Source organism: Molossus molossus, unplaced genomic scaffold (genome assembly GCF_014108415.1).
Source record: "Molossus molossus isolate mMolMol1 unplaced genomic scaffold, mMolMol1.p scaffold_m16_p_5, whole genome shotgun sequence".
Lineage (NCBI taxonomy): Eukaryota > Metazoa > Chordata > Mammalia > Chiroptera > Molossidae > Molossus > Molossus molossus.
Window position 1 is genome coordinate 8,291,340 of NW_023425388.1, and position 27,178 is coordinate 8,318,517.

Here is a 27,178-nt window from a genome sequence, read left to right on the forward strand (position 1 = left end):
GAAACAGAGACTCTAAATGAAGGACTAGATCAAACTGATTTAATAGATATCTACAGAGAATTATACCACAAAACTGAAGAATTCATATTCTTCTCAAGTGTACATGGGACATTCTCAAAGATAGACCACATGTTAGGACACAAACTAAGTCTCTGCAAGTTCAAGAAGATTGAAATCATATCAAGCATCTTCCCAGATCACAATGGCATGAAACTAGAAATCTTTTACAACAAAAACATTCAAATACATTCCAACACATGGAGGTTAAATAGCATGTTATTAAACAATGAATGGGTTTCCAAGGAGATTAAGGAAGAAATTTCAGACTTCCTGGAAACCAATGAAAATAAACACACAACAACACAAAATCTATGAAACACAGCGAAAGCAGTCCTGAAAGGGAAGTGCATAGCACTGCAGGCCTACCTCAAGAAAGAAGAAAAAAATTCTAATTGACTTTCTAACCCTACAACTTAAAGAACTAGAAAGTAAACAAAAAGAAAAACTCAATGTTCGCTTCGGCAGCACATAGACTAAAATTGGAATGATATAGAGTAGATTAGCAGGGTCCCTGAACAAGGATGATGTGCAAATTTGTGAAGCATTTCATATTTTTTAAGGGACTGTTGTAAGAAGATGAAGAAGAAAGAGAGAGAGAGAGAAAGAAGAACACAGGCATAAAATAAAAATGGCAACTAATAACTATCTATCAATAATAACCTTAAATGTAAATGGCTTAATGCTCCAATCAAAAGACATAGGGTAGCCGATTGGATAAGAAAGCATGATCCATATATATGCTGTCTACAAGAAACTCACCTCACAACAAAAGACTCACACAGGACGAAAGTGAAGGGGTGGAAAAAAATTTACCAAGCAATCAGAAATGAAAAAAAAAAAGCTGGTGTAGCAATACTCATATCTGACAAGATAGACTTCGAAATGAGGGCCATAATACGAGACAAAGAAGGTCACTACATAATATTAAAAGGATCAAGAGGATATAACCCTGGTGAACATATACGCATCAAATATGGGAGCTCCAAAATATATTTTAAAATTTCCGGAGGACTGCAAGAGAGAGACTAATAGCAATACAATCTTAGTGGGTGATTTTAACACCCCACTTACACCACTGGATAGATCTTCTAGACAAAAACTTAACAAGGACATAGAGCCCTTAAATGACAATCTAGATCAGTTGGACTTAATTAATATTTACAGAACATTTCACTCCAAAGCTGCAGAATATACATTCTTCTCAAACATAGACCACATGTTAGGACACAAAGTAAGTCTCTACAAATTTTAAAAGATAGAAATCTTATCAAGTATCTTCTCAGACCACAATGGCAGGAAACTAGAACTCAATTATAACAAAAATACACAAAAACATTCAAATACTTGGAGGCTAAATAGCATGTTATTAAACAACAAATGGGTTACCAACAAGATCAAGGAAGAAATTAAAAACTTCCTGGAAACCAATGAAAATGAACACACAACAACACAAAATCTATAGGATGCAGAGAAAACAGGCCTGAGAGGGAAGTTCATAGCACTACAGGCCTACCTCAAGAAACAAGAAAAATTCCTAATTGACTCTCTAACCCTACAACTTAAAGAACTAGAAAGAAAAACCCAGAGCAAGTAGAAGGAAAGAAATAGTAAAGGTCAGAGCAGAAATAAATGACAGAGAGACTAAAAAAAAAAAAAAAAAAAAAAAAAAAAACAGTTCAAAAAATCAATGAAACAAAAAGCTGGTTCTTTGAAAAGATAAACAAGATCAATGGACCTTTAGCCAGACTCACCAAGAAACAAAAAGAGAGGACCCAAATAAACAAAATCAGAAACGAAAGAGGAGGATTAACAACTGACACCACAGAAATACAAAGAATTATTGAAACATACTATGAACAAGTATACACCAACAAATTGGACAATCTAGACAAAATGGACAAATTTCTAGAAACACACAGTCCTCCAATACTGAATTGGGAAGAGATAGAAACTTTAACAGACCAATAACAACAAAGGAAATTGAAGATGAATTAAGAAACTCGCAGCAAACAAAAGCCCAGGTCCAGATGGCTTCCCGGGGGAGTTTTACCGAACATTCAAAGAAGATCTAATACCTGTTCTTCTCAAAATATTCCAGAAAATCGAAGAAGACAGGAGACTTACAATCTCATTTTATGAGGCCAGCATAATCCTAATTCCAAAAGCAGATAAAGACACTACAAAGAAACAAAACTACAGACCAAAATCCCCAATGAATACAGATGTCAAAATCCTTAACAAAATATTAGCAAATCAGATCCAGCAATGCATCAAAAAAATTATCCACCATGACCAAGTGGGATTCATCCCAGGGATGCAAGGATGGTACAATATTAGCAAATCAATAAATGTGACATAACATTTGAACCACATAAACAAAATGAAAGATAAAAACCATACGATCATATCAATAGATGCTGAAAACGCATTCGACAAAATCCAGCACCCATTTCTGATAAAAACACTCAGCAATGTGGGAATAGAAGGATCATATCTCAACATAATAAAGGCCATATATGAAAAAACTATAGCCAACATCATACCCAATGGGCAAAAACTAAAAACATTCCCCTTAAGAATGGGTACAAGACAGGGATGCCCACTTTTGTCACTCTTATTTAACATAGTATGGAAGTATCAGCCACAGTAATGAGACATGAAGAAAAAATAAAAGAGATCCAACTTGCAAACGAGGAAGTGAAACTGTCATTATTTGCACATGATATGATATTGTACATAGAAAACCCTAAAGACGCCATCAAAAATCTACTAGACTTAATAAATGAATTTGGAAAAGTAGCAGAATACAAAGTTAATGTCAAGAAATTGATGGCATTCTTATACACCAACAATGAACTCACAGAAAGAGAAACTAAAAAAACAATCTCATTTACCACTGCAGCAAAAAAATTAAGATACCTAGGAATAAACTTAACCGAAGAAGTAAAGGACCTATTTGCAGAAAACTATAGGTTATTAAAAAAAAAGAAATAGAGGAAGATATAAAAAAGTGGAAGCACATACCTTGTTCATGGATTGGAAGAATTAACATCATTAAAATGTTCATACTACCCAAAACTATATATAGATTCAATGCAATCCCCATCAAAATACCAATGATATACTTCACAGAACTAGAACAAATACTCCAAAAGTTTATATAGAACCATAAAAGGCCCCAAATAGCCACAGCAATCTAGAAAAAGAAGAACAAAGTAGAAAGGATAACATTACCAGATATCAGGTTATACTACAAAGCCACTGTAATCAAAACGGCCTGGTACTGACATAAGAACAGGCACACAGATCAATGAAACAGAATAGAGAACCCAAAAATTGACCCAAGACAATATGCTCAATTAATATTTTACGAAGGTGGCAAGAGCTTACAGTGGAGTGAAGACAGCCTCTTTAATAAATAGTATTGGGAAAATTGGACAGCTACATGCAAAAAAAATGAACCTAGACCATCAACTTACACCACGCACAAGAATAAACTCAAAATGGATAAAAGACTTAAATGTGACTCATGATTCCATAAAAACCCTAGAAGAAAATGCAGGCAACAAAATTTCGGACATCATACGCAGCAGACTTTTCACTGATACAATGCCTAAGCAAGACAAACAAAGGAAAAAAATAATAAATTAGACTACATCAAACTAAAAAGCTTCTGCACATCAAAAGAAACAAGTATCAAAATGAAAAGGAAACTTACTATATGGGAGAGCATAATTGCCAATGATACATCAGATAAGGGGTTAATTTTCTAAATATATAGAGTACTCATACAACTCAACAAAAGGAAGACAAAGAATCCAATTTAAAAATGGGCAGAGGACCTAAATATACACCTCTCTAAACAGGACATACAAATGGCCAAGAGACATGAAAAAATGCTCAACATCACTAACCATCAGAGAGATGCAAATTAAAACAACTATGAGGTATCACCTCACACCTGCCAGAATGGCTGTCATCAACCAATCATCAAACAACAAGTGCTGATGAGGGTGTGGAGAAAAGGAGACTCTATTACACTGCTAGTGGGAATGCAGACTGGTGCAGCCATTATGTAAAACAATATGGTATTTCCTCAAAAAATTTAAAATTGATCTGCCATTTCATCTACTGATTCCACTTCTAGGAATATGTCCTAAGAATCCTGAAACACTAATCATAAAGAACATATGTACCCCTAAGTTCATAGCAGCATTATTTACAATAGCTAAGATCTGGAAACAGCTCAGGTGTCCATCAATAAATGAGTGGATAAAAAAGCTGTGGTACATATACACAGTGGAATACTATGCAGCTGTAAGAAAGAGAGATCTCTTATCTTTTGAGACAACATCAAGGGACCTGGAGAGTATTATGCTAAGTGATATAAGCCAGTCAGAGAAAGATAAGTATCACATGATCTCACTTATTTGTAAAATATAATGAACAAAATAAGCTGATGAACAAAATGGACCCAGAGACATAGAAGTAGGGTTCAGACTGACAAACCTCAGAAGAGGGGGAGTTGGGGAGGAGGGAAGAGATAAGCCAAAGAACTTATATGCATATGTGCATAACCAATGGACATAGACAAGAATGCAGGGGGAGGGAGGGTGTGTCAATGGGGGTAAAAGGAGAAATATCTATAACAAAAATAAATTAATAAAAAAAGTGTTCATGTGTCAGAACATCTCTGACCCTCCCAGCTGGAAACCCAAGTGTCCCTGCCTCTGTGGTCCAGCTTGGGTCTTGGGATGGGCTTGTTGCTATGTTCTAATTCCCACACCCTCCTCACCCACCTCTCTTCTGACCTTTGGAGGGATTGAGGGACTTGCCAGGATGCAGGACCTTCCTGCTCAAACACGGGAAGTCGGAAGGTAGGTCACCCTCTATGCTGGGGGTCGCTGTGATGCTGATGGTTTTAGAGTAGGAGTCATTAGAGTCGAATCCTGGTTGGCTCTTGTATCTGGGCCTTTGACGCTCATTCCTCTTCTCTGGTTTCCTCTTTTCTTCTCTGTAAAATGAAGTGATTGAACCAGATGAGTGTGGCAGGCAGGTTGTCTAGCCAGGGTGCTTGGTTCCTCCTTTTGTTTCTTTTCCAGTGCTATTTTTAGCAGAACTGGAAAAGAAAAAAATAATAATAATGCATTTGAGTCAGTCTTGTATTATTGATGGAGCCATTAAAACAGAGGAATATATTTTGAAACTAATCTTTAATATCAGTGACTGATTAACATAAATCTTCATTCTCTCTAGAGCCTTGTGTGAAAAATTAATGTATGCATCAATTATTGCTGAATTACCTGTGCAAAGATGCAGTGATGTGCTGTTCATATACGTAGGTTTACTGTTATGAATAGGGTTCATTATTGTCTTGGTAAACTCATCAACTTATCCATGCCTGTGGTGTGTTGGGGACACCCTTTAAAATCATTAATGTTGTGACATGATCTTCTGTGTAGGGTGGTCAATGGTGAGCAACTAGCTGTGGGGTGGAGGGAGGGAAGAAACCCCGATTTCTAGCACCGGCCAGTCTCAGCGATGTAAATCCTCCCACCATTTCCGACTGCAACCTAAACAGGTGATGTCACGGGACTGCAGAGAGCAGTCAGCTCTCCCTGGCAGGTCACAACAGAGTACTGCATCACTGCACCGTCTGCTGCAAGGAGGTAGGTCACAGGAGGCTCCTGGTGTCCTAAGAATGCAGACTCGCTGAACAAGAAGCGGCTTTGGGGTGTTCTCCTGATTATGAAGGACATTTATAGATTGATTGATAACGAAGTAAAACAGCACCCTCCTTTGGGGCAGCTTTGCAGTCTCTGAACAAAGCCCTCTTGGCACATTTTCTTTTGCTCCGGCTGGCAGGGTGGGCACAGCCTCTCCTTGGTGCCAGTCCCTGTTCAATACCCCAGCCACTGGTCATACCTCAGAAATCCATGCAGAAAACTCCGCTGTGCTGATCCGTCGCCATCTCTCGGTGTCCATGACCACGACAGATGTAAAGGTCGTGCCTTCTGACCTTAGCATTGTGAAGAGCCAGGATAATGATTCTTTTGGTTTGTTTTTTCTTAAATCCTTTGACCATTCTTTTAAAGGACTGAAAATACGTGGGTTAGATAAGAGAACATGGGCTTGCCAGAATATTTTTGAGCAAATACAGAATTTATCAACCAGAACTAATATGCTCATCTGGGTGGGGCCCTCTTGCAAGGGAGAAACGTAAGTAAAAAGAGAAGTATTTTTTGCCGCGTGAGATGGGCAAAGCTAAACCAGAGGCCCCTGACTTAGTCAAGGCAGGTCTCTCATGCAGAATACCGTGGAGCGTTTCATTATTAAGAGAAGAAAAGGTTAGGAAACTAGTCCTCTAAGAAACTCTGTTATTCCGGAGAGCAGCAGTGTGTTCTTCTGGCTGGTTGTTTTGAAGGGATAGAAAATTGCTTTCCAGGTGAGCCCCAGCCTTCACGGGGCATCTGCTCCCCTGCAGAGCAGCTCCTCGGGTAGCACAGGAGCCCTTATTTCAGAATCGGTTCGCTCTCATTGGAGCACAAAGAAGAGAGAGTTATCGGACTTGGGAAGTGATCGCATTCGACATGTCTTCACAGGAAGTCTGTGTTTTTTCCTGCCCTGCCATTTTGCAAATTGTTTTTTCTTTTTTGCAAACACTGCACCATGGGAAATCCTATCTGTAGCCTTTAGCTTCCCGTGACACTGAGGCGTTAGCGTAGATCGACCTCCAGAGCTCAGCTCTGCAGCCAGGGCCCAGCAGAGGGGCCAGCCGTCTGGCTGCTCGCTGCAGGGACCAGGGCGCCAGGTCTCAGAGCTAAACTGCAAGTGAATTTCGCAGCCCCTGACTCATGTTTCCCAGCTTTGAAAGGAGACTGAGAAGGAAACTTCGGCTTACAGCAGATTTATTCACGGTTTTGCAATTGCAGTCCCTTGTGATGGCTTTGGGATCTTTAACTGCTGTGACTTAGCCCTCAGACAATACGAGAAAAATATCTTGGTTAGTGAATCTGAGCCCAAACTGAAGATGTTTAGTAAAGAAGCTTCGAATCAAAGCCTACGTCCACTCCTCACCTGAAGACCCGCGTTCCCTGGGGCGGGAAGGAATCCCTGTGGTCAGGGTCGTGGAGGTGGCGTCCAGGTGTGCTTGCTAGCACTGACTGTGCTGCGGGCTGGCTCTGTCCTCTCAACAATGATCCCCATTTGACAAAGGACGAAACTGAGGTGCAGAGTGATGAGGTGACTGTCTAAGGCAACCCGTGAGCCAGCGGCACACCTACGGAATCAAACTAAGGCAATTACCATGTTCTATAGGCTGCTGACCACACAACCCAAAACTGTGAGTGTGCAGCTGGGTGTTGTTTTGGAAACAATGTCCTTATATCGTCCTCTGCAGAGCCATCAAATAGCAATTGTGTTTTGAATATAGAACATAAGCTATATTTCCCCAAAGAGTGTAGACCTGTAATTAAGGTCAGCTCAAACCAATTCTCGGTCTCCTATTACAGAAAATTGTAAAATAACAATGGATAAATAAAATAGTTTATTTCTTTCTCATGTAAAACTTTTCTGGAGTGAGGCAGGCCAGCTTTGAGAGGATAGTTTTGGGGTGTCATCAAGGCCCAGGCTCCCATTGTCAGTCACCTCATGGTGCAAGATGGCTGCTGGTGCTCCAGCTATCAGGTCCTGATTTCAGGCAGGCACAGGAGGAAATATAGGAAGCCTAAAGGAAGTCCAGCTAGCTGAGCACACATCATTGCCAAGGCTCATACACACATTATTTTATTCTGACATATTTTTTGGATAATGTCGCATGCTAAAAACTTGGGAAAGAAAGGAAAAATGGGCTTGGGGAGGAAACTGGAAATCTCTGCTCAAGGTCAGTGGCCCATGCCCACTCTTAGAGTTTAAGATGACCCAATAAACAATACCCCTGAGTTCACAATCAAGCAAAGAATAGACATTTTGTACAGATATTTTAGGGTTTTAGACACAATTTATGAAGCTTCAATTTTCTCATAAATATATGGTTGAGGGTTACGGAGACAATGACATCATCAGAAGATTCTCGCTCTGTGATTAAAGAAGTGATAAGGAGACATGTCAGGAGAAGCTCACAGATTGGCCTGGCGTCTCCCACAACTACATTCGGGACAGTCCCCAGCACCATAACGAGCGTGTGTCACAGTGCCCCAGGCAGGCTGGGCTCTCAAGCAAGACTCCATGCAACAGAGTAGGTGCCCCACTGCCCAGGGCACAGGTACCCCATGAGCCTGCCCAGGTCCTCCTTGCTCAAGGTGTGAGCTTCCTTTTCAACTCTGTCCACACACAAGCTGTCCACGTTCCACACCCCCTGTTCCATGGGGTTCAGTAGCATCCAGTACTGGTGGTGAGCGGTGTGACATTGAGGCAGGAACACCCACAGCTGAGGGAGAGACGGGAGCAGTGGTCCACTCTGCTTCCGCTCCGCCTGGAGCCTCCCCCTGACCTTGCCTGCTGCAGAAGACACCCGTGGAGAGGGGTGGCGTGCACCCCCCGCCCCCTTTCGGGGCAGGGGCCCGCAGTTGGTGGTTATCTGGACCAGTTCATGGCTTCCTGACAAGAGGCTGTTGAGCTCCCAGGGCTCCCGCCCCTTCCATCAGTGGGGGGACCTGAGGCGGGGACCACTGTTCCAGTTCCAGCTCAGCAGACCCTGCTCACGGCGCTGCATGGGCTGCCACCGGGAACCTCTGCCTCCGGGATCTGCGAGGAGCGGCTCCGGTGTGTGTTCTCCCAGGTGGCACGCGTCACCCCCAGAGGCTCCCCCCACCCTCAGCTCCTCGTAGTGCACCCACACGCGCAGGCCCTGGGTTCCCACGGCCAGGAGAGGAAGGCGTGGCTCACCTCTTGCAGCCTCACCCATCACGTGGTTGAAGGTGACACTCCGGTCCCCTCACCATAAACTCTGAATCTTCTTTTAAAATATGTTTTTATTATCTTCTTTTAGAGAGAGAGGAAGGGAGAGACAGAAACATTGACGTGAGAGAGAAACATCGCTCGGATGCCTCCTGCACGCCCCCTACTGGGAATCGAGCTCACAACCTGGGTTGTGCCCTGACTGGGAATCCAGCTGGGTCCTCTCAGTCCATGGGTCAATCCTCAATCTACTGAGCCACGCTGGCCGAGCTAAACTCTGAATCTTAAGGGCCCCTCCCCTTCCTCTTCTGTGCTCAGTCTTCTCACGTGGAGAATCAAAGTGGGGAAAGGGGGTGGCAGTTCCTCAAAATGTTCAGCATAGACTTGCCTTGTGACCCACTCACCCCGCTCCTTGGAACCCACCAGACAAAATAAAAACATAGGTCCACACAACAGCCCATACACAAGTGTCTACAGGAGCATTTTTGTCAAGTCCAGAAGGTAGAGACAACTTCATTGTGCATCGACTGGTGAATAGATAGACCAAATGTACTATAGACATGCTGTGGAATATTGCTCAGCCACAAAAAGAACACACTATGCCATGGGTGCACCTTAAAAACAGTCTCAGTGAGAAAAAGCCAGAAAGTTAGACACAAAGTAAGACTACTGTAGGATCCCATATGTAGAAAATTTCCAGAAAAGACAAACCTAGAGGAACAAAATATCCATTTGTGGACGCCCAGTTCCGGGGATGGGAAGGGAAAGTCAGTGTGTGGACAGAAAGAGTCTTGTTGGGGTACATGCGCTAAAATTTAGTGTGGTAATGACTATACAGCTCTCATAGTTGTATTGGGTTGTAATTATGTGTGTGTTGAGTAATATAAATATACTTGTATTGGGTTGAATAGTGATCCCCAAAAAATTCATGATCACCAGAAACCTCAGAATATGACCTTGTGTGGAAATAGGGTCTTTGAAGATGTAATCAGTTAAGATGAAGTCATACTGCATGGATCCTAAATCTGATAAGTGGTGGTGTCCTTATAAGAAGTCCATGTGGAGACATAGAGAAATGCTCAAGGAAGAACATGGTGTGTAGATGGGGGCAGAGACTGGAGCTGAGCTGCCATGGGCCAAGGACACCTAAGGCCACTAGAAGCCAGAAGAGGCAGGAGCCTTCCCTGGAGCCTCCAGAGGGAGTATGGCCCCTCTGTCTCCTTGATGTTAGACTCTGCTCTAGAACAATGAACAAACCAATTTCTGTTGTAAGCCCCCTGCTTGTGTTAAGTTGCTATAGCCACCCTAGGAAACTAATACAGTACTAAAACCCATTCACTAGTATACTTCAAACGAGTGGATTTTAGGGTATGTAAATTATACCTTAAGAAAGGTGTTAATAAAAATAAAAATGTGAACTAGGCTAGAGGAAGGGTGGGATCAGGACCAAAGCAGCAGTTTTGCTGCTTCTCAAATATGTGGGGGGTGGGCGCCTCAGTTGTAGGCAAGGTCTTTGAGATATGAGACCCATGCTGCTTTTCCTGTCCCCAATCTGTCCATTCCATATCTTGTTGTCTCTGTCACATGCCTGCTGACATAGAGAAACCTCTAAGTGTGGGTTCCTCCGTGGATATCCAGGCTACAGGGATGGTGGACCTTTGACCTGTTGTGATATGTTACGAACCACTGTGGCAGGCCATGAGGGAAGACTTGACCTAGTGTGTGCCCATCTTAGAGGAAGCCATGCAGTTCTATGGTCATGTGCCCAGGGAACATTGGAGGGTCTCTGAGATGGGGCATAAAGAACATTTGTGTGAGCTTGGCCTCAGAAATGAGGGAGGGTCTCTCTTCCCATGATTGGGAAAATGAGGCAGAAAGCATGTGAAAATATAGACTTGTTTTGGTCATTTTTCAAATCTCTCTTGTCCTGTAGATGGCATCTTGTTCCTTTCTCATGCTTTCAAAATATCTTGAAACATTTTGTGTATAACTCTGTTAGGGTCTGTATCTGGTAGCATCTAAGGACCTTGGAATGGGCTCATTCTTTGGTGGATTGTTTTTTCGTACTTTGTACTTTGGATTTGTGAGCTCACGTTCTGCAGAAGTTTATCTGGGAGAATTCCAGTGGGTCTGAATGGAGGGCACATCCAACCTAGAGTGTGTTTGTGTTTGTTGTGCTGGGTCCCTCAGGCCTGTTACCAGACTAAGATCACCATCACGTTCATCCTTCCATGTGAATTCAACTCCAAACCTATCAGACCAGCTACAGATGCTCTGGGGAGACCTTTCCTTGGTTTTTGTTTTTGTTTTGTTTTTATTCGTAACATAAGCCAAGGTATTTGCTTCTCTCTTTGTCATTGTGTTTGTTTGTTTGTTTGTTTGTTTTTGTTTGTTTGTTTGTTTTGGGTATGTGATATATTCTTGCTCTGAAGACGGATCTCTTTGCGGAGCTGGTTTGCAGGTCTCGAAGTGAGCTTCCTGCCCTCAGGCATCCGTCAAATCACCTCTGGCCTTCCAACATCCACTTTGGCTTCTGGTTCCTGGGCTCTCTCTCACGCGTATAAACTTAGTCTTCCTTTGAAAAGATGTTTGTTACGTGGTGTCCAGCATTTCGAGGTGGTTTGTGGACTTGGAGTGTGGGCTCACATCACACCGCGTGTTGCCAGGAGTGGAAGTCTACAGATGAATTTTGAGGTTGGGGGAGAGGAAACTTGAGAAGTTTCACAAATTAAGGTTCCCGTTCTCTTGGTGAATTGGGGATGAGGTTTCCTGCCATAAGTCCTGTGGGAAGAGGAGGTCTGGGGTCTCCAAGTGACTACGGAAGTGTGTAAGAACTGAGAAATGGGAATGTCTGGAAGCAATTTCAGGGGTTGGTCAGCAACAACTGGGGCTCCACCTAAGCTGATGAATACGGTTTCATGTCCATGGTTGAAGATGATAGAAATATATATGATTACAGAACAAGGAGCAGCATTCTTGGTGGAAGGCCCCCTCCCAGTCTAGTCATCTAGTGCAATCATTTTATATGTGTCCTAAGGACACAGGCCATGCCTGTGACCGCGTCTGCCCTCAGTGGGATCGGAAGACAGCGCAGCCCCTGAACACAAAGCCACCCAGCCGTCTGCCGAGGCCTCCTTTAGTCGCATCATTTTTTGCCACCTCCCCTCACCATGCTGCTTGCTCAGCAGTTTCTCGAATAGATTTTATTTTTTTTGAAGAAACATCTCTCGATGCTTGACTTAGCAGAGTGGTGCAACGGGGAGAGTCGAGAGCCCTGCATGGCCAAGTAAGTTGTGTCCCTTTTGGGTTTTCAGTTCCTGCGATGATCACGTCCTATCCGAACACCACCCTGGCCACTCAGGGGCAGAAGAAGGAGATGAGCTGCACGGCCCACGGGGAGAAGCCCATCATTGTCCGCTGGGAGAAAGAGGACCGGATCATTAACCCCGAAATGGCCCGTTACCTTGTGTCCACCAAGGAGCTGGGAGAGGAGGTGATTTCTACGCTGCAGGTAAAAGCAGGACGAACACCCCGTGTCAGAATCTAAGTTGACTGGCAGATGGGCCTGTCTTTCCGCAGAGCGGGGTGCATGTGGGTGACAACCAATAAACTGCCTTTTGGAGCTTATTTCTGAAACACTATTTCCCTCCCCCTTCACACAGGGAGATGAGTGAGAAGCCTGCGAAAATGGCGCTTTGTCCCGAGTGTTACGGACAGTAGCGTCATTATGAACACGGCAGGGGACCCAGCTGTAATGAGAGAAATGGTCTCTTAATGGCCCTTAATCCTGGAGGAACGGCAGCCTAGGCTGTCACCAGTTGTAACTTCCTATGAAAAGAGAAATTGGACGGGCATTGGGACAAAACAGTGGAAAAATATTTTGCTTCTTTGGAAAAATCCAACATGACAGAATCCTGCCCTTCACATGCAATCACAAAAGCTAGAAGAAAAGTCTTCCAGTGTCATATTATTTAGCACAAGTGGTAGTTAATTGAGGGATGCGTTTAGTCTGGGGAGGGGGAGGTGACGCCGTGCACCCATGTGGGGATAAAGCCTGGTTTGAGTCGCTCATGGCCCAACCCTGCAGGCCTGAGGCAGACCTGTAATGAAGGACCTACAGGACCGGGGCTTTGTCGCAGTATCTATAGATGTTTCCTTAGGCAGCATTCCTTCCGACGCTTTAGAAGCAGACTGTGGGGAAAAATGTATGGGCAGAATATGTATCAACCTGACCATGACATTCTACATAGCATGTATCCAATGTGACGAGCCGGCAGCTGACGTCACTGATATACGTTGAACCCATCCATCTGCACTGTTGCAGTTGCCCTGATTTGCTGTCAGACGTGTGGGTGTGCATGCACACGCGTGCTGGGGGGGCAGGGGGAGATTTTTACAGCCCAAACCCTCTGAGTTGCTCGCTCGCTCCATGCTACTGGATAAGATGGATTTCTTTCTGCTTTACGCATAGATTTTGCCGACGGTGAGAGAAGATTCTGGCTTCTTCTCCTGTCATGCTATCAATTCTTATGGGGAGGACCGAGGAATAATTCAGCTCACAGTGCAAGGTAGGAAGGAGGCAGCAGAAGGGGAAAAAACTGGTCTAGGACAGTAAGTATATGCCCAGGCTCAGGCACCTGTGCGGGCTGTTTGCTATGTAGCACTTAATTCTCTGGAAAGTTTGAACATGCAAAAGCAGTGTTCTGCAGCGCCCCGGAATCCATTAGGGTGCAGTCCCTAACGTGCAACCAAGCCCTCGAAGGGTCTTCTCTGCTCAGTTATAGGCATCCTTACCCTGGATGATCTGAATGGGAAGACAAGTTTAACGTTAGACAGTCAACTCAAAATAGTTTTTGGGTTATAGATTCCAAACTAGGCGGGTGGCATTTAAATCCTCTGGGTTTGGCCCAGCTCTGCACGGGCCATGATGATGGACAATCTGGGAAAAGTGAAGTTTCTCCTCCCTGAAATGAGATTAGGGAGAATAAAAACGCTCCCAGGCAGAAAGCCTCTTCCGTGTGCATGCTGACGAGGACAGAGTGCGCCCCGCGCCGCGGGCCCAGCAGCACCTCGGGCTGCACTTACCCCTGTCCTGTTGATTGCAGAGCCCCCGGACCCTCCCGAAATTGAGATCAAAGATGTGAAGGCGCGCACAATCACCCTCAGGTGGACCATGGGCTTTGATGGGAACAGCCCCATCACGGGCTACGATATCGAGTGCAAAAATAAATCAGGTAAGTCCTGCATTTCCTCCGGCCTCATGTCCGCTCCACAGTGCCCTTTCGTTTCCCACCATTCCTATTGATTTTACCTGTAAGAGCAAACCTGGACTCACGGACACTCAGGTGGGCTCTTTTTCCCAGCTGGTCTCCCTGCGGCTCGAAGCCCACCGGCTTCTTTCTGTCCAGTGTCTGTGTCTCGTGCACCGTGTCGGCTCGGTTCCCCTCCGTTCCCTTTGAGCCTCCGTCTTGCTTCGAGACGGCCACGCTGGCGTTCTCGCCGCCGATTGGCAGCTGCCGACAGGTCCTGGCCACCGTCATTATTTCGGCTGTGTCCCCCGCTGCCCTGCACTTCCCATCTGGACTTTTACTGTCTCGTAAAAGAGGCGAGGAAGTAGAGCGCCGGCATGGGAAGGGTTAACGGAGTCCCAAAGCCACGCAAGGGACCTTGCTGCTCACTGTGCATGCACCAGGGTTACCCCGTCAGGGCCAAGTCAGCCCAAGAACGCCTGATGCAATTAGAGATGGCATTTGGGGCTGGAGTAGCCGATGGGAAAGGCACGTAGAAAGCATGGGCCCGCTTGGCTTCATCTCAGACACAGCTGGAGCTCTGGGCTCCAAGCGGTGCCCACACAGCGCCCCGGGGCCTCTTGAGAGGAGTCACGCTGTCACCAGGGAATGTGACAGAGCCGGTGAGGCTGGGAGATGGGGAGCAGGACCAGATGAGCAGGCTGAGGAAGCGCTGGCCCGACAGGGATCTTTCGGGAACTAGGCCAAGAGGCGTCCTGGAGGCCAAGGTGGGGGAGGAGGCCCTGCCTTTGTTCTGAAGAAACGAGGTCCGGTGTTGTCCAAAAGTCAGATGTTCCTGGATTCAGGTCTTGATGGAAGGAGCGCATCTTAGGTGAGGCAGGCACATTTCAGCCCAGAACCACCTGGAACCTGAGGGTAGCGATGAGGCTCGTGAGAAGTGCAGGTGGGAACCAGGGAGATGCCCCACAGGGTCCCCAGAGGAAGGCACGGGCCCCGCCAGTCTCGTGGCTGAGCACTGAGCACAGGACCCCTGGCTTCCTGCTCTTGGAGCCAGAGCCCAGACCACCTTTCAGGGAGCCTGGGTGCCTCCCTGCCGTGAGGGCACCCCGTCATTTCCAGGTGCTGGGGAAGAGGGCTTGGGGTCCCGCCTGTCCCGCTGCTGGCCTTGTCTCTCACCAGCTGTGCGCCTTCACTGGTCACCTTCCCTCACCATGCTCCTCTGGGAAATGGGACACCATAGCATCCACCTGTGACAAGGTTCCTCAAAGGCCACAGGCTGCTTCTGGCTGGATGGCCCCTGTTCCCTGGATGCAGTTACTATGGTTACTCTGCCTCCTCCTTAGACCGCACTCCTCATGTCACCTCCACAAGGACACATCCTTGTCCACCGGGAGGCCACGCTTTTCGCTCCCGGGGTCCTCCAGCATCTCTCCTACCTTCCTGGCAGGAGCCGGCAGGTGCGATCACCTACTTATCTCAGTGATTGTTTCTGGTTGTTGTTTTAATGTATCAACATTTTCTTTTACTGCATCTGGGTTTTGAGTCAAGTTCACAGAGCTGCTCTCTGAACCGGGCTGGGAAACAACCCACCCTGGGTCTTCTAACCTTGAGTGCTTTGCCCTCTTCAAAACCCAGGTCTCCACTGCACCTGGGGTGCGTGCTCGTGGCTGGGAGCTGCGGGTCTGATGGATCTTCTCCTGAAGGGGCACCCATTTATTACCCAGGCCCCCGATTCCTCAGTGGTGCCAGATGCCCTCTGCCATAGGCTAACTCTCCCTGCGCACAGCAGCCTGCGTCTGGACTTGCTCTTCCAGTCCACCGCCTTGTCTCTGGGCACCAGTACCAGACAGTGCGCCATCGGAGCGCCACGTTCCAGCCCCGCAGGGCTCTAGTCCACCCTTGTAGCTTGTTCCCTTCGCGGTTTTCCACACAGAAGCTTTGGGATGAACTTGTCTGGCCCCACAAGAACACTTTTGTTATTTGCCCTGGGGTTGTATCCCATTTGTTCATGAACTTTGGGGACACTGACATATTCACGATGTGGGTTGAATCGCGTCCACCAAAAAGAGCCTATTTGGGAAGAGGTCGTTGAAGTTGTGACGGGTGATTCCTGTGTCACCTCCACCAGACGGGAGGCTCCTGGGGTCCCTGCGCCTTTCGGGTCTGGCTCTGGCCAGGCCTTTGCTCCAGCTCCTAGCACAGGCCCTAACAGGTCGGCACTCGGCGAATATTTGGTGAATTCTCTTCCTTGAGAAGAGGATGCTTTTAAAGTGCCTGACCTGCTGCCTGCCCAGAGCAGACATCTGAAAATGGCAGCTTCGGCGTTTCTCCCGCGTGCAGGAAAATGCTCATGTGCGAGATGCCTCTGGAACCAGCTGCTCCTCCAACTCATCCCCCGTTTCCGAACCCGCAGTCCCCCGCCCCCTGGAATGTAGCCGCCTAGGCCGGGGCGCATGAGCTCTCTCGTGTGACTGTAGCCATTGCACGGATGTTTTTGTTTTTCGATTTTGGTTATATACTTGCTCTTGCCTAGTGTGAATTTTGTCTCTAGTACTTTTGGTCACCTTCATTCACTCTGGTCTCTAGCAACACCGCTTCTGGTCAAGTTCACCCTCTTACCTTTGTCCTTGATGATCCGCCATCCTCCCGACTCATGGTGTCTGAGCCCCAAGCTGAGGTCACCAGTGAGCACCCAGTACAAGCACACTGGCTCCTGCGGGCTCCCCAGTCCTTCCCGCAGGGCTTATTTGGAATTTCAGAGGCTGGAATGTGATCCTAAATGTCCGCATCCATCTATACCATCCGTCTCTCTGGGGCATTCACGGAGCCCTGCCGAGTTTTTCCACAAATGCTTCTGACATCTCCTGTTGAAACCAAAGTACAGATCTGACTGTGCACAGCTCTCCCAAACTTAGTTCCTACAAACCCAGAGGGTCACAATAGCTCTCGGCCACAGTCCCCCTCTCGCACTTGGCCTAACTCCCCACACTGCACCCCTCCTCGGTCAGCCAAGTCAACAGCTTGTCAGAAAATCTTCCTCTGAGCGCATGAGACTTTCAGCAGATGTGTGGAAAGTGAAATCCAGTTCTGTCAGACACCCTGCAGAGAATACATGAAGGCCATGCACTGCAGGATAATGACCTGGAGCCCAGGGCCAAGACAGCTGAGGTCCAATTCCAGCCACACCGCTGCCCCGCTGTGCCACAGGGTGTTAGACCACTGACCTGCACAATGAGAATAAAAGTCCTTACCTCACTGATGGTCTGGCCAAACTCTCCCTGTGCCTCAGAATGACCCCGAGACTGAGGCTTTTTAAAACCACTGGTGCTGGGCACCATCCCCCAGAGAATCCGTAGGTCTGAAAGTGCCCCCATCAAAGCTCCCAGGTATTTGCAGCGCCCCCGCAGATTTGGGGACTGCAGACGTCGCTTTGCTATCATGCCCAGCACAGCGTCGCGCAAACAGAGGCAACTCCACAGATGTGAGTTCCCTTGGCTGCTCGTTTTTCTCCGTCTGCTGCCTTGACCTCCACCACAAACCCACGGTCTGCCCTTCTCCGCGAGGCTGAACTCCACAGACCGTGCCGTGAGGACTCCTTGGGGTTGAGTTCACCCTCTAACTTCCGGTTGGGTTCACCCAATGGCAGGCAGTAAGAATGATTCGGACAAGATCCCGGCAGAGACTGTTCCGTGTGCACAGCTTCCCCTCGGGCCCCTCTTCCGAGCTTCCAGCCTGGTCTGCGTTCCCGCAACCCCGTCCCTGCCTTGGCCCTCCCAGCCCAGAGAGGGAGCAGCTGCCCAGTCCTGGATGCTGGGGCCTGAGCGTCCCCTGCAGCCCAGCCCACACCTCCATCCACGCACCCTCGGCAAACATCTTCTGGTGCGACATTCACCGTCTGCATCTGGAAAGCCCCACCTCCTTCCTCCACTGGGCAAGGAGGCCTGTAATGAAGCCCATGACATTGTCCTCCCTCGCCCCCCTCAGCACGTCCTTACCCAAGCCCTCCCCAGTCACACCCGCCTCCTTGCTCTGGGCTCCAAGCAAGCATTCCTGTTTGTCCCTTACTCCTAGGAAATCCTTGGTAGTTATACTTGTATTTCCGTTTGCAGTTTCATCCCCCCAAGTGTCAGCATCTCTCTGTGACTGTTTTCCATGCCCCCTGTGGGAGCCTGAAGCACACTGGGAATTATCCACAACGTGTCTGTCTGCACAACCGCATCTGAGATGCCCCTTCCCTGGCCCTCCTGCGTGGCACTGCCCTGTTTCATTCGTCCTTTGACGCCGTGTGATTTGCCAGAGTGTGTCTGGGGACTTAACTAGACTCTCTTTTTCCATTCAGTAACTTTAAACTTCTTTAGGATGACACATTCTTTCTCGTCTTCCCGACCTGTAGCTAAAAATTCATCCTGTGTTGCTTTGAACCATATTCTATAATCGTGATCACTGAAATTATCTCTTTCTTTCAAAGTGTGATCCCTTCACGGGGGAAGTTGAAAACACAGCCCCTTCCCCAAGGATCTTCCGCTTTCTGCCCAGGACACCCCGTCTGTCTTGGTCACGCCCCCATGGGCTACCCATGTGAGTTGATTGGCAGGGGGAGGTGGTCTGTAGACATTCATATGCCTATTTTTCAGGCTCTCAGCCATCTCCCAGATGCATCCTCCAGTAAGACACCCATGTCTTTAATGGCCCTGCGGGGCCCAGAAACCTCCATGTTGCCCTGGGCAGAACCGTCACCCACTGTGAGTGTCTGAGCCTCCTGGAGCTCGTTAGCGACTTTCTCTGCCACTTGGAATGGCTGGGCTTCCTCTCGCACATCCTGGGTGCCTCCTCCAGAAGGGCTGGCTTTCTCTTCTTGCACAAGGGCTCCCATTTATGTGTCACCCCTTCGGAGTGGGCCCCTCCCACTCACCGGTCCTCTGTGACTCACCCAGCCCTTCTCTCCCCGTGATTTTCTGCGGCATCTTCTCTTCCCACCGTGTTCTTCACCTCCCATCCCCTGGACCCCATGACACATGGTTCTTTCAGCTGCAATGTTAGTTGTTATTTTCTGTTGTATTCTATTCCCTGATAAGTCAGAGCAAAGGTAGGCTTGAGGCCACAGGTCTTCTCTACAAGCCCAGAAAATCGCTTGCATGTATGGTTAGCTCTGGGCAGAGCAGCCTCCGAACCTCCACAGTCACCATGAATGCAGAAAGGGGTGTGGGATCACTCTCGGGACTCAGAGGTCTGTGTATTCGCTGTTCGTTAATTCATCTATTAAGCATGTGACTATCATTTCTCAGGCTCTGTGTGAGCACTGAGAATCAGTACTGAACATGGCAAGCATGGTCTCTGCCCTTGTGGGGCTTACAATCCAGCAGGGAACACAAAATCTCAGCTAAATTCTTACAAGTGTGATGAACACCACATAAGAGGACCCTGGGGTGTAGGAGGACCCCTTCTCTGTCCTCTATCTCAGGGGGTTCTTTTTTCTACAATCAACAACATCCCCTGATCACTTACCCCCAAACTCTATCTGAAATAAAAGCCATTTACTGACATCCTCATGATTGGTGAAGCCCTAAAATCAGCAGGTACATACTGTCATGTATTCAGTGATAACCCTTCAAACTAAGCATGGGCTGACTTTAAAACTAGCTGTGGTTGAAAAATAATTCCTGCAGTAAAGGATCTGAGACGAAATGATTTCAAACGTGAAAATTAAGAAATACATTTGGTAAGCAGTGTTTATACTGGAGACTGAGATTCGTTCTTTGTATGTATTTTGTGTTTACCTTTCTTCATCTGGGGAAGGGATCTTCTTAGCTGAAGGTTTAGCTGGTTTTCAGATACCTTTTCTTTTTGGCGGAGGGGTGTCTGAGCCCTAATTCCTTTTGTTATCTTGAACAATACGTGCTTAGACGTGGCTGTTTTCTATTTCACGGCACGAGTTCCCACCAAGTCACGTTCCTCCGTGGTCTCCACCGGGAGACCTGGTGTGTTGCCCTCAGAGGTCCCTCAGCTCAGGTGCCCACAGCTGGTGACCCCTCAGTGTAGACAATGAGTGTGGGCTGTCACCCCCCTCTGATGGCCCTCCCGCCAGAACCCTGGCTGCAGTGCACTGAGAATTTCACTTTGGGTTGTGACATTTCTTTCTCTCTTGTTTTATTTATTTTGTTTTTAATTCCTGCTTGTGAACTTTTAAAGGCAGAGGAAAAAAACTCACATCTCTATCTCTTCTTTTTTGAAAAAACAAAACCCAAAAGACTCCTGGGATTCTGCTCAGAGAACCAAAGATGTTTCCCCTCAGCTGAACTCGGCCACCATCATTGATATCCACCCTTCCTCCACCTACAGCATCCGCATGTACGCCAAGAACCGGATTGGCAAGAGTGAGCCCAGCAACGAGCTGTCCATCACGGCGGACGAGGCAGGTGCGTGTGTCCAGCCGGAGGCCCAGGAGCCTGGCGCTGGCTTTCGGGCTCAGATGGTTAATGCGGGCTCCGCCCCTCGATGAGAGCTCTCCATCGCTCTGTGCCCCACGAACACAGACGGGGTTCTGCCTCCTACTCGGAGGGCATTGCTCTTCAAACAGGGCGTAGTTCAAGGTTCTCATACCCAAAACTTAAAGATACGTGACGCGAACAATCTAGTGAGAGTTAAAGCACCATGAGGGCATGTCTTGCCCAGGACCCTGTGCCGTGCGGGTGAGGGAGGCAGGCTTATCTGGGAAATGGCAAGAATATGCTCTGGTGGGCACTTTGGGAGATGGTAGTACAAGTTATTTCATTGACTAGAAATGTCAGTATTTCTATAATAAACTTTATTGCTCTTTTTTCCTATTACAAAGTATTTCATATTCAAAACTTAGTATTAAAAACTTAGACAATAGATGTAAGCATTGAAGAAGGCAAAACAGGTTCCCTAATTTTATCACCTAGAGGTCTCTATGAACAAGTTGACATCAGCTACTAAATCAGTGTTGTAACCAGTTCATCACCCACACCCGTATGCATGCACACGTACTCCCACACGTGCACATATGCAAACACACAGGTGTATGCACAACCTTCAACACCGTGGTCCACTCACCAGGGGTAAAATTCACTGGCTTCTGGAGGACTGAGCACGTGGGCATAACAATGAATGCCGGCTGACAACCCACCTCCTAGAAGGGGAGGAGGAAGCAACCTGACTTGGGTTTTCCTGGAAAAGGAAACGTAGGAAGCAAAGCTTGGCTAATCTCTTGAGGGGCAAAGAGTGTCTAGCCCCCAAAACTAGCTCTTCTTTTCCTGCCAACAATCAGAGCTAATCGGCCACTACCTGCTGCTGTGGTGAAGTTGGAAGCTTAGTCTCAGATCCTGTCCCTCTATCACCAAGGTCAAGGCAGGCGTTCCCAAATGAGCAAGAGTCCAACAGGAGGTTTGTTTTATCTTTCAACTGGCAAATCCAGTTGTTCTTGACTTCCTTCCCACCACCTACTTCTCTGTTGCCCGCATCGATGGCATTACCAGTAGACACCACTCTTGCATAACTCGTATGTAGGTTCCTACAATTTGTGATGGTACCTTCCCATTTGGCACTCCAGTTGTGTTCAGTTTTTCGTTATTATAAACACTACTGTGATGAACATCCTTGTGCTGTAACTTCTGCCACTTGCAAGATTATTTTCTCAGGTTGCATAGCAAGAAGTCAGATTTCTGGATCAAAACCAATGCAAAATTTAACTGTTTGGATATGGACACTCAAGAAAGTAGGCTGAAATGTACAGTTTTTTTCTGAGCAGTGGGTGAACCCTCATTTCTCAACCCTGGAACATAGCAGTTCTTGAAAATTGTTCTCAGGGGGGTGATGGCATAGCACAGCTTTATGCTTCCGTGGCGGAGGGCGAGCCATCTCTGGTGCTTTGCCTCCGTGTGTGGTCTCCCATCTGCAAAATGGACACCATGCTGCCCATCTCCTCCTCTCGCAAACATGTTGGCTAGACTCCAAGTGTTAGAAGTCCTTCCCGTTTCTCAGAAATAAGTGGGAAACGAGTGTTTGCATGTTCCTGCAAAAATGGAATCCTGCTGAAATATTTATATACATCACCCATTAACTTCCTGGAATTTCATTACGCTGGATTATTTGCCCCCAAAATACAGTATAATGTGCTGCTCAGCCTTCTTCCTCTTCTCCTCCTTTCACACTCTACCCCATCTCGACAACCTTCTCGCGGTAACTAGATTTTTCTGGTGGTGCATTTTGGGGCTGCTTTCCAGACTGTCATCATGAATGCTGGTGGTGTTGTTTTTGATTTCGTTACCTTGGCGACCCTGGCGGCAGCGGGCAGTTGCCATGGCAGCGGTTCTCTCCCAGCCAGGAGGCCAGGTGATCAGCTCCCCTCAGCGTCGGGGCCTGCGGGCAGCTTCCTTGCCTCTGCAGCCGGGCTGACACGGGGGCCGCCCTCTGGGCCCTGAGCTGGCCTTGGGGTTCACCCGGCTGCGGCCACACCACGCAGCTCGCTCATTTACTCCAAAGAGCGAAGGGGGAGAGCAAGGAGAGGGTCAGGCCTGAGCAGAGCAAAGCTCCTAAACAGTCCTTGTCTTGGCGCCTAGGTCTGCGTGACCGAAACGAAAAGCCGTTTTCCCTCGTGTGACCCACACAGAAAGGAGGGAACTGCCCTGCTGGAAGACACCCTCACAGAGTTGCGCAGAGCCCTAGGCTGGCCGCCTCTCCCCTGCAGGGGTGCCCACACTGCCCTCTTCCCTAAAAAAAAAAAGGCATCTTTTAAGCAGTGAGAATCATTGGGTAGAAGCTTCTGGAAGCCCACTCATTTTTATAGTAATATAGCAACCGAGTCTGGAGCACCTGAGATCCTCTCACACCCCATGTGGCTGGAGAAATGGGTGAGGCGTTGGGTCTGGTGTCCCTGACCTACTGTCTGAAGCTACAGTGGACTCCCGATGGCCAGTCAGTGACAGCCTGCCTCTCCCGTCCCCTTCTCTGCATGCCTGCTGTGTCGCCCGTCTGGAAGGACCCCCAAGTCGGTGTCTCCTTTTCTGCACTCTTCCTTGAAAAGCCAGGTTAAGGATGTCCCCCTGCAATAGCTTCTGCAGCCCCCCTGGATGGCATCAGTGCCCCGCCCCCGGCACGGAGTAGGAACCTCTCTGACAGTGGCCCCTGAGCCACAGGGTCGTGTCTCCACGGGGCCGTGTGCCAGTCCTGTTTGCGCCCCTCGTGTGTGTCTGGCACGAGCGAGACTGCTCAGTGTATGTGGGAGGAACATTCACCAATGGGCCTTGCAGAGTTGTCTCAGAGTCGGTGTAACAGTGAGCAGCGTGCGTGTGTGTGTAAGATCGTTGAGAAAAGTGGTGGATGAAACCCACACTACATTTTGAAGGATCTCATCAAGGAAGAAAAGTAGAGAAAGGCAAAGGAAGGTGGAGGGATGAAGACGGTGGGGGAAGGACGAAGGCCTACCCAGCAGAGCTCCCGCTGGGGCCCGGGCAGCTCGGAGCCTGGGGCTGAGTGCCCTCCCGTCCTGACGGACAGAGCGTGTCCCAGGTCGTGCACACAGGCTGTGGGTGTGTCCGGGTCACATCTGCCTTTCGTTGTGCAGGTCTTTACAATTTAGGTGTCAGTTTTAAAATCTGGAGATTTCAGGTCAAAATCTAGAATTTGGATTACTTTTGAGTGCCTGTTTGGCAAGTATCAGCTGCCGCTAAGTACATAGTGGTTCCCCTCGAGGCCAGCCCTGCACCCCAGTTAACCATCGCCCTCGCCCTTCTTTCATTTAAGAGGTCAGTGAGCTGGAGCCCACGGACCTAAGTCCACTTACAATTCTTGAGCTGAGATTAGTTTTTACTTTTTATAAAGAAGAGGAAAAAGAAGAATATGCGACAAAGACCACGTGCAGCTTCCAAAGCCTAAATATTTGCTCTCTGTCCCTGTATAAAAAGGTGCGTAGATCCCAGATCAAGGTCTTGCCACGGTGGGCGTTTGGGTTTTGGACTCCTGCTGCAGCATCCACTGCGGAGCTTAGCGCGGCGAGAATCCCTGTCGTTTCCATAACATTTCGACCTGATGTTGGAAAATAGCATTGTTCCAACTCGGCAACACTGAGTTCATTTTCATGGGAAAATATACAAATGCATAATCACATGCTCTAATGCACTTGACCTCGGGCGCAGCCAGGAAGCAGAGATCACACTGTCTCGCACACTCTTCCCGACTCCCCTCAGCAGCCCTTCGTCCCCTGAAGAGGAGAAGCTGGAGATCAAGTGGAGACTCTGTCAAGAGTTAATGAGATCAGCTCCTAATGGACCGGAGTGCACAGACTTGCCGTGTTTCTTTGGCACAGATCAGCATGTCGCATCCACGCTGACCCTCAGCCTGACCGACTTCCCCATTAGCAGCTGTGCCCTGGTCACGTGTCACTGAGTGCCCGTGACTGCGTCTGGGGTGGCTGATCCCTTCACCGTTTTCATTATGAGTCGGTTCTTGGAACGTGGAAGTTCAATTAGGCAGGAGCTCCTTGCAAACCACTGACTCTTCACAGACGCGCTGGGGGCTGGAAGGTCAGGGTCATGGAAGGGTCGCCACAGGGAGCCGTTGGGTTTGCCTGGATCCGGTGCTAAGTTAATGGTCTTGGCCTCCTTCTTCATCACATTTCAGAGCAGCAGCCCTGGTCCAGAAGAAGAGTTTCCTGTGTGCTAAGAGGGAGGCTGACGGGGAGGGGACGTGGAGAGGGGCTGAAGGAGGAAGATGGGTTACAATAAACACATGACTCTCAGTGCACATCAGCCCAGGGTGACACCCCACTGCACCCTTCAACGAGTCGGATGCACAGGGTCTACTCACTGAGAACCCGGAGCACCCTAACCTGAGCCTGCAACAATCTGTTGTTTTCCCCAGCTTCCACTGGAAGTTAAACACATCACTGACTTCCTCCATGTTCCTCCATTCACGCTGGGACTACTCCTGCCAGCTCTCCTGGAAAGTTCTGGAATGTTCTGGATTGCTCTGGAATGTTCTTCCCTCCCTTTTTTTTTATAACTCCTTCAAGTCTTTGCTCAAATTTCATCTTTTCAATGAGTCTGACCCTGGCCCTCTTCATCATTCAAAGATCAACCCACTCGGTCACACATGCTCCCTCTTCTCCATTAACACTCTGCATTTTAAAGTAGCGTTTGTTATCGCCAAACATACCATATGACTTATTGATTTATTTTATGACCTATTCCCTCCACATGCAAAGGTAGGCATAGCCCCTCATTATTGCTCTATCCCAGACACATAGAACAATGTTTGGCACGTAACAGGTGCTAAATGAAAAAGAGTTTAAGTCCCTTAGTTATTTATTTGATAAATAGCTATTTAAATAAAGTCATCCTTTCCCCCCCTAGGTGCAAACTCTTCTTGGTTTTATTTTGATTTTTACTGAGCACCGTCTTGGTCTCCCTTCCCAAGCCAAGAACCAACATTCTTCCCACCCACGGTATCCCACCAGAGAGGACCACGTGGTTGTGGAATCCTGCAGCTGTCCCTTGGTCCATTCTCATCCGTGTGTGTACCCCAGTCCTTGCTTCGTCTTGGACCTGACACATGGCAGGTCTCAGGGGATCCCCAGTAAGGAAACCAGAGCCGGGAATTCTGGAGCGATTCCCACTGGGTGGTTCAGCCGGTGGAGCGATCGAGTCATCCCCAAGATTCCGAGTGAAGCAGGAGACTGATACGGGGGGGAGGGAATGTTCTGAGGGCAGAGGGGAGAGCGGGGCTGGATCTTGGTGTCACTGGTTGGACGCAAGAGAGAGGACAGTCCACTGAGGGCCACACTGAGCTGTCGGGGACGCGGGAAGGAGGAGCTGGCTCGGGAGGGAGGGTGCTTTGGCTCTGGTGCTGTGTCCATGGTCTTCGCAGCCAGCCCAGGTGACCCAAGGAGACACGGCAGCGGAGACCTGTGGGTCCCGCAGTCACCCAGGGTCTGCCATCGCTGTGGCTCCAGCCAAACAACTCGTAGGCGTGGCCTCGCCAAGCAAACACGTCAGGGACTGTAACCTAGTCTTTACCTGTGACTGTTCTACTGAGTGACAGTCTGGCTTCTGTAGAAATGCAGAGAACATTTGTTTTGGAACTGTTCATTCTTACTGCTAGCCTTCTCCTCCCAGAGGGAAAAGCTAAATATTCTGTTCTGCTTTGTTTTAAAAAAGAAGAAGCTAGCCCTGGCCGGTTTGGTTCAGCGGTTGGAGCATCGGCCTGCGGTCCAGAGAGACCCGGGTTCGGTTCCCGCTAAGGGCATGTACCTCGGTTGCAGTTTGTCCTCGGCCCTGGTTGGTCGTGCGGGTGGCAGCCACTCAATGTGTCCCTTCACGTCGATGTTTCTCTCTCTCTCTCTCTCTCTCTCTCTCTCTCTCTCTCCCCCCATCTCCCACTCTATCTGAACAAAAAATGGAAAAATGTCCTCGAGTGAGGATTAAAAAAAAGGAAGAAACTAATATATATATATTTACTGTTCCCTTCAAGAACATGTATATAAATTCTTAAATATCAATGTCAATACAATTTTCAAATTTAGTTAAATAAAAGTATCCCCAATGGTCGATCTTCAATACTTCCAGTATTCGAAATTCAATCTGCCTTAGATTGTAATTTTACAGAAATTGTTTCTTTGCAATGAGATGAGGACCCGTGGAAAAAAATCACAGCTCAGGAGCTGTAAAGAAAGGCTGACATTCTGAAAGCACACTAAGTTTTTTATAATTTAAAGTTTTTCTTGAAATAGCTTAGAAATTTAGAGTGGGAAATTCAGTGCCAAAATAAAAGCTCTTCCTAATTATGTTAGCCCCAGCGCCGTGTATCTACAGGTTTTCATAACGTTATGATATACATTGTATTGTCCCCTTATATGGAGAAGGGGATTGAGGTGCAGAGAAGTTAAAACACCCGTCCACTTAGCAGCCAGTGACAGTCTCTGATTATGTTGCCACTTATGATTGTCTTACTTTATG

General features: G+C 47.7%; 1 protein-coding gene and 1 non-coding gene across 2 annotated transcripts in view; both read left to right on the top strand.

The window, feature by feature from the left end:
* DSCAM (DS cell adhesion molecule) overlaps nt 1-27,178 on the top strand; it is a 575,021-nt gene that overhangs the window by 431,829 nt on the left and 116,014 nt on the right. The window contains exons 12-15 of the mRNA XM_036242878.1: nt 12,273-12,469; nt 13,430-13,526; nt 14,064-14,192; nt 20,456-20,623. Coding sequence (XP_036098771.1) covers nt 12,273-12,469; nt 13,430-13,526; nt 14,064-14,192; nt 20,456-20,623 — 591 coding nt within the window. The remainder of the gene's footprint in view (nt 1-12,272; nt 12,470-13,429; nt 13,527-14,063; nt 14,193-20,455; nt 20,624-27,178) is intronic.
* On the top strand, nt 512-616 carry LOC118617925. Its single transcript, XR_004956885.1, has one exon. It is a non-coding gene; the product is annotated as a U6 spliceosomal RNA (small nuclear RNA).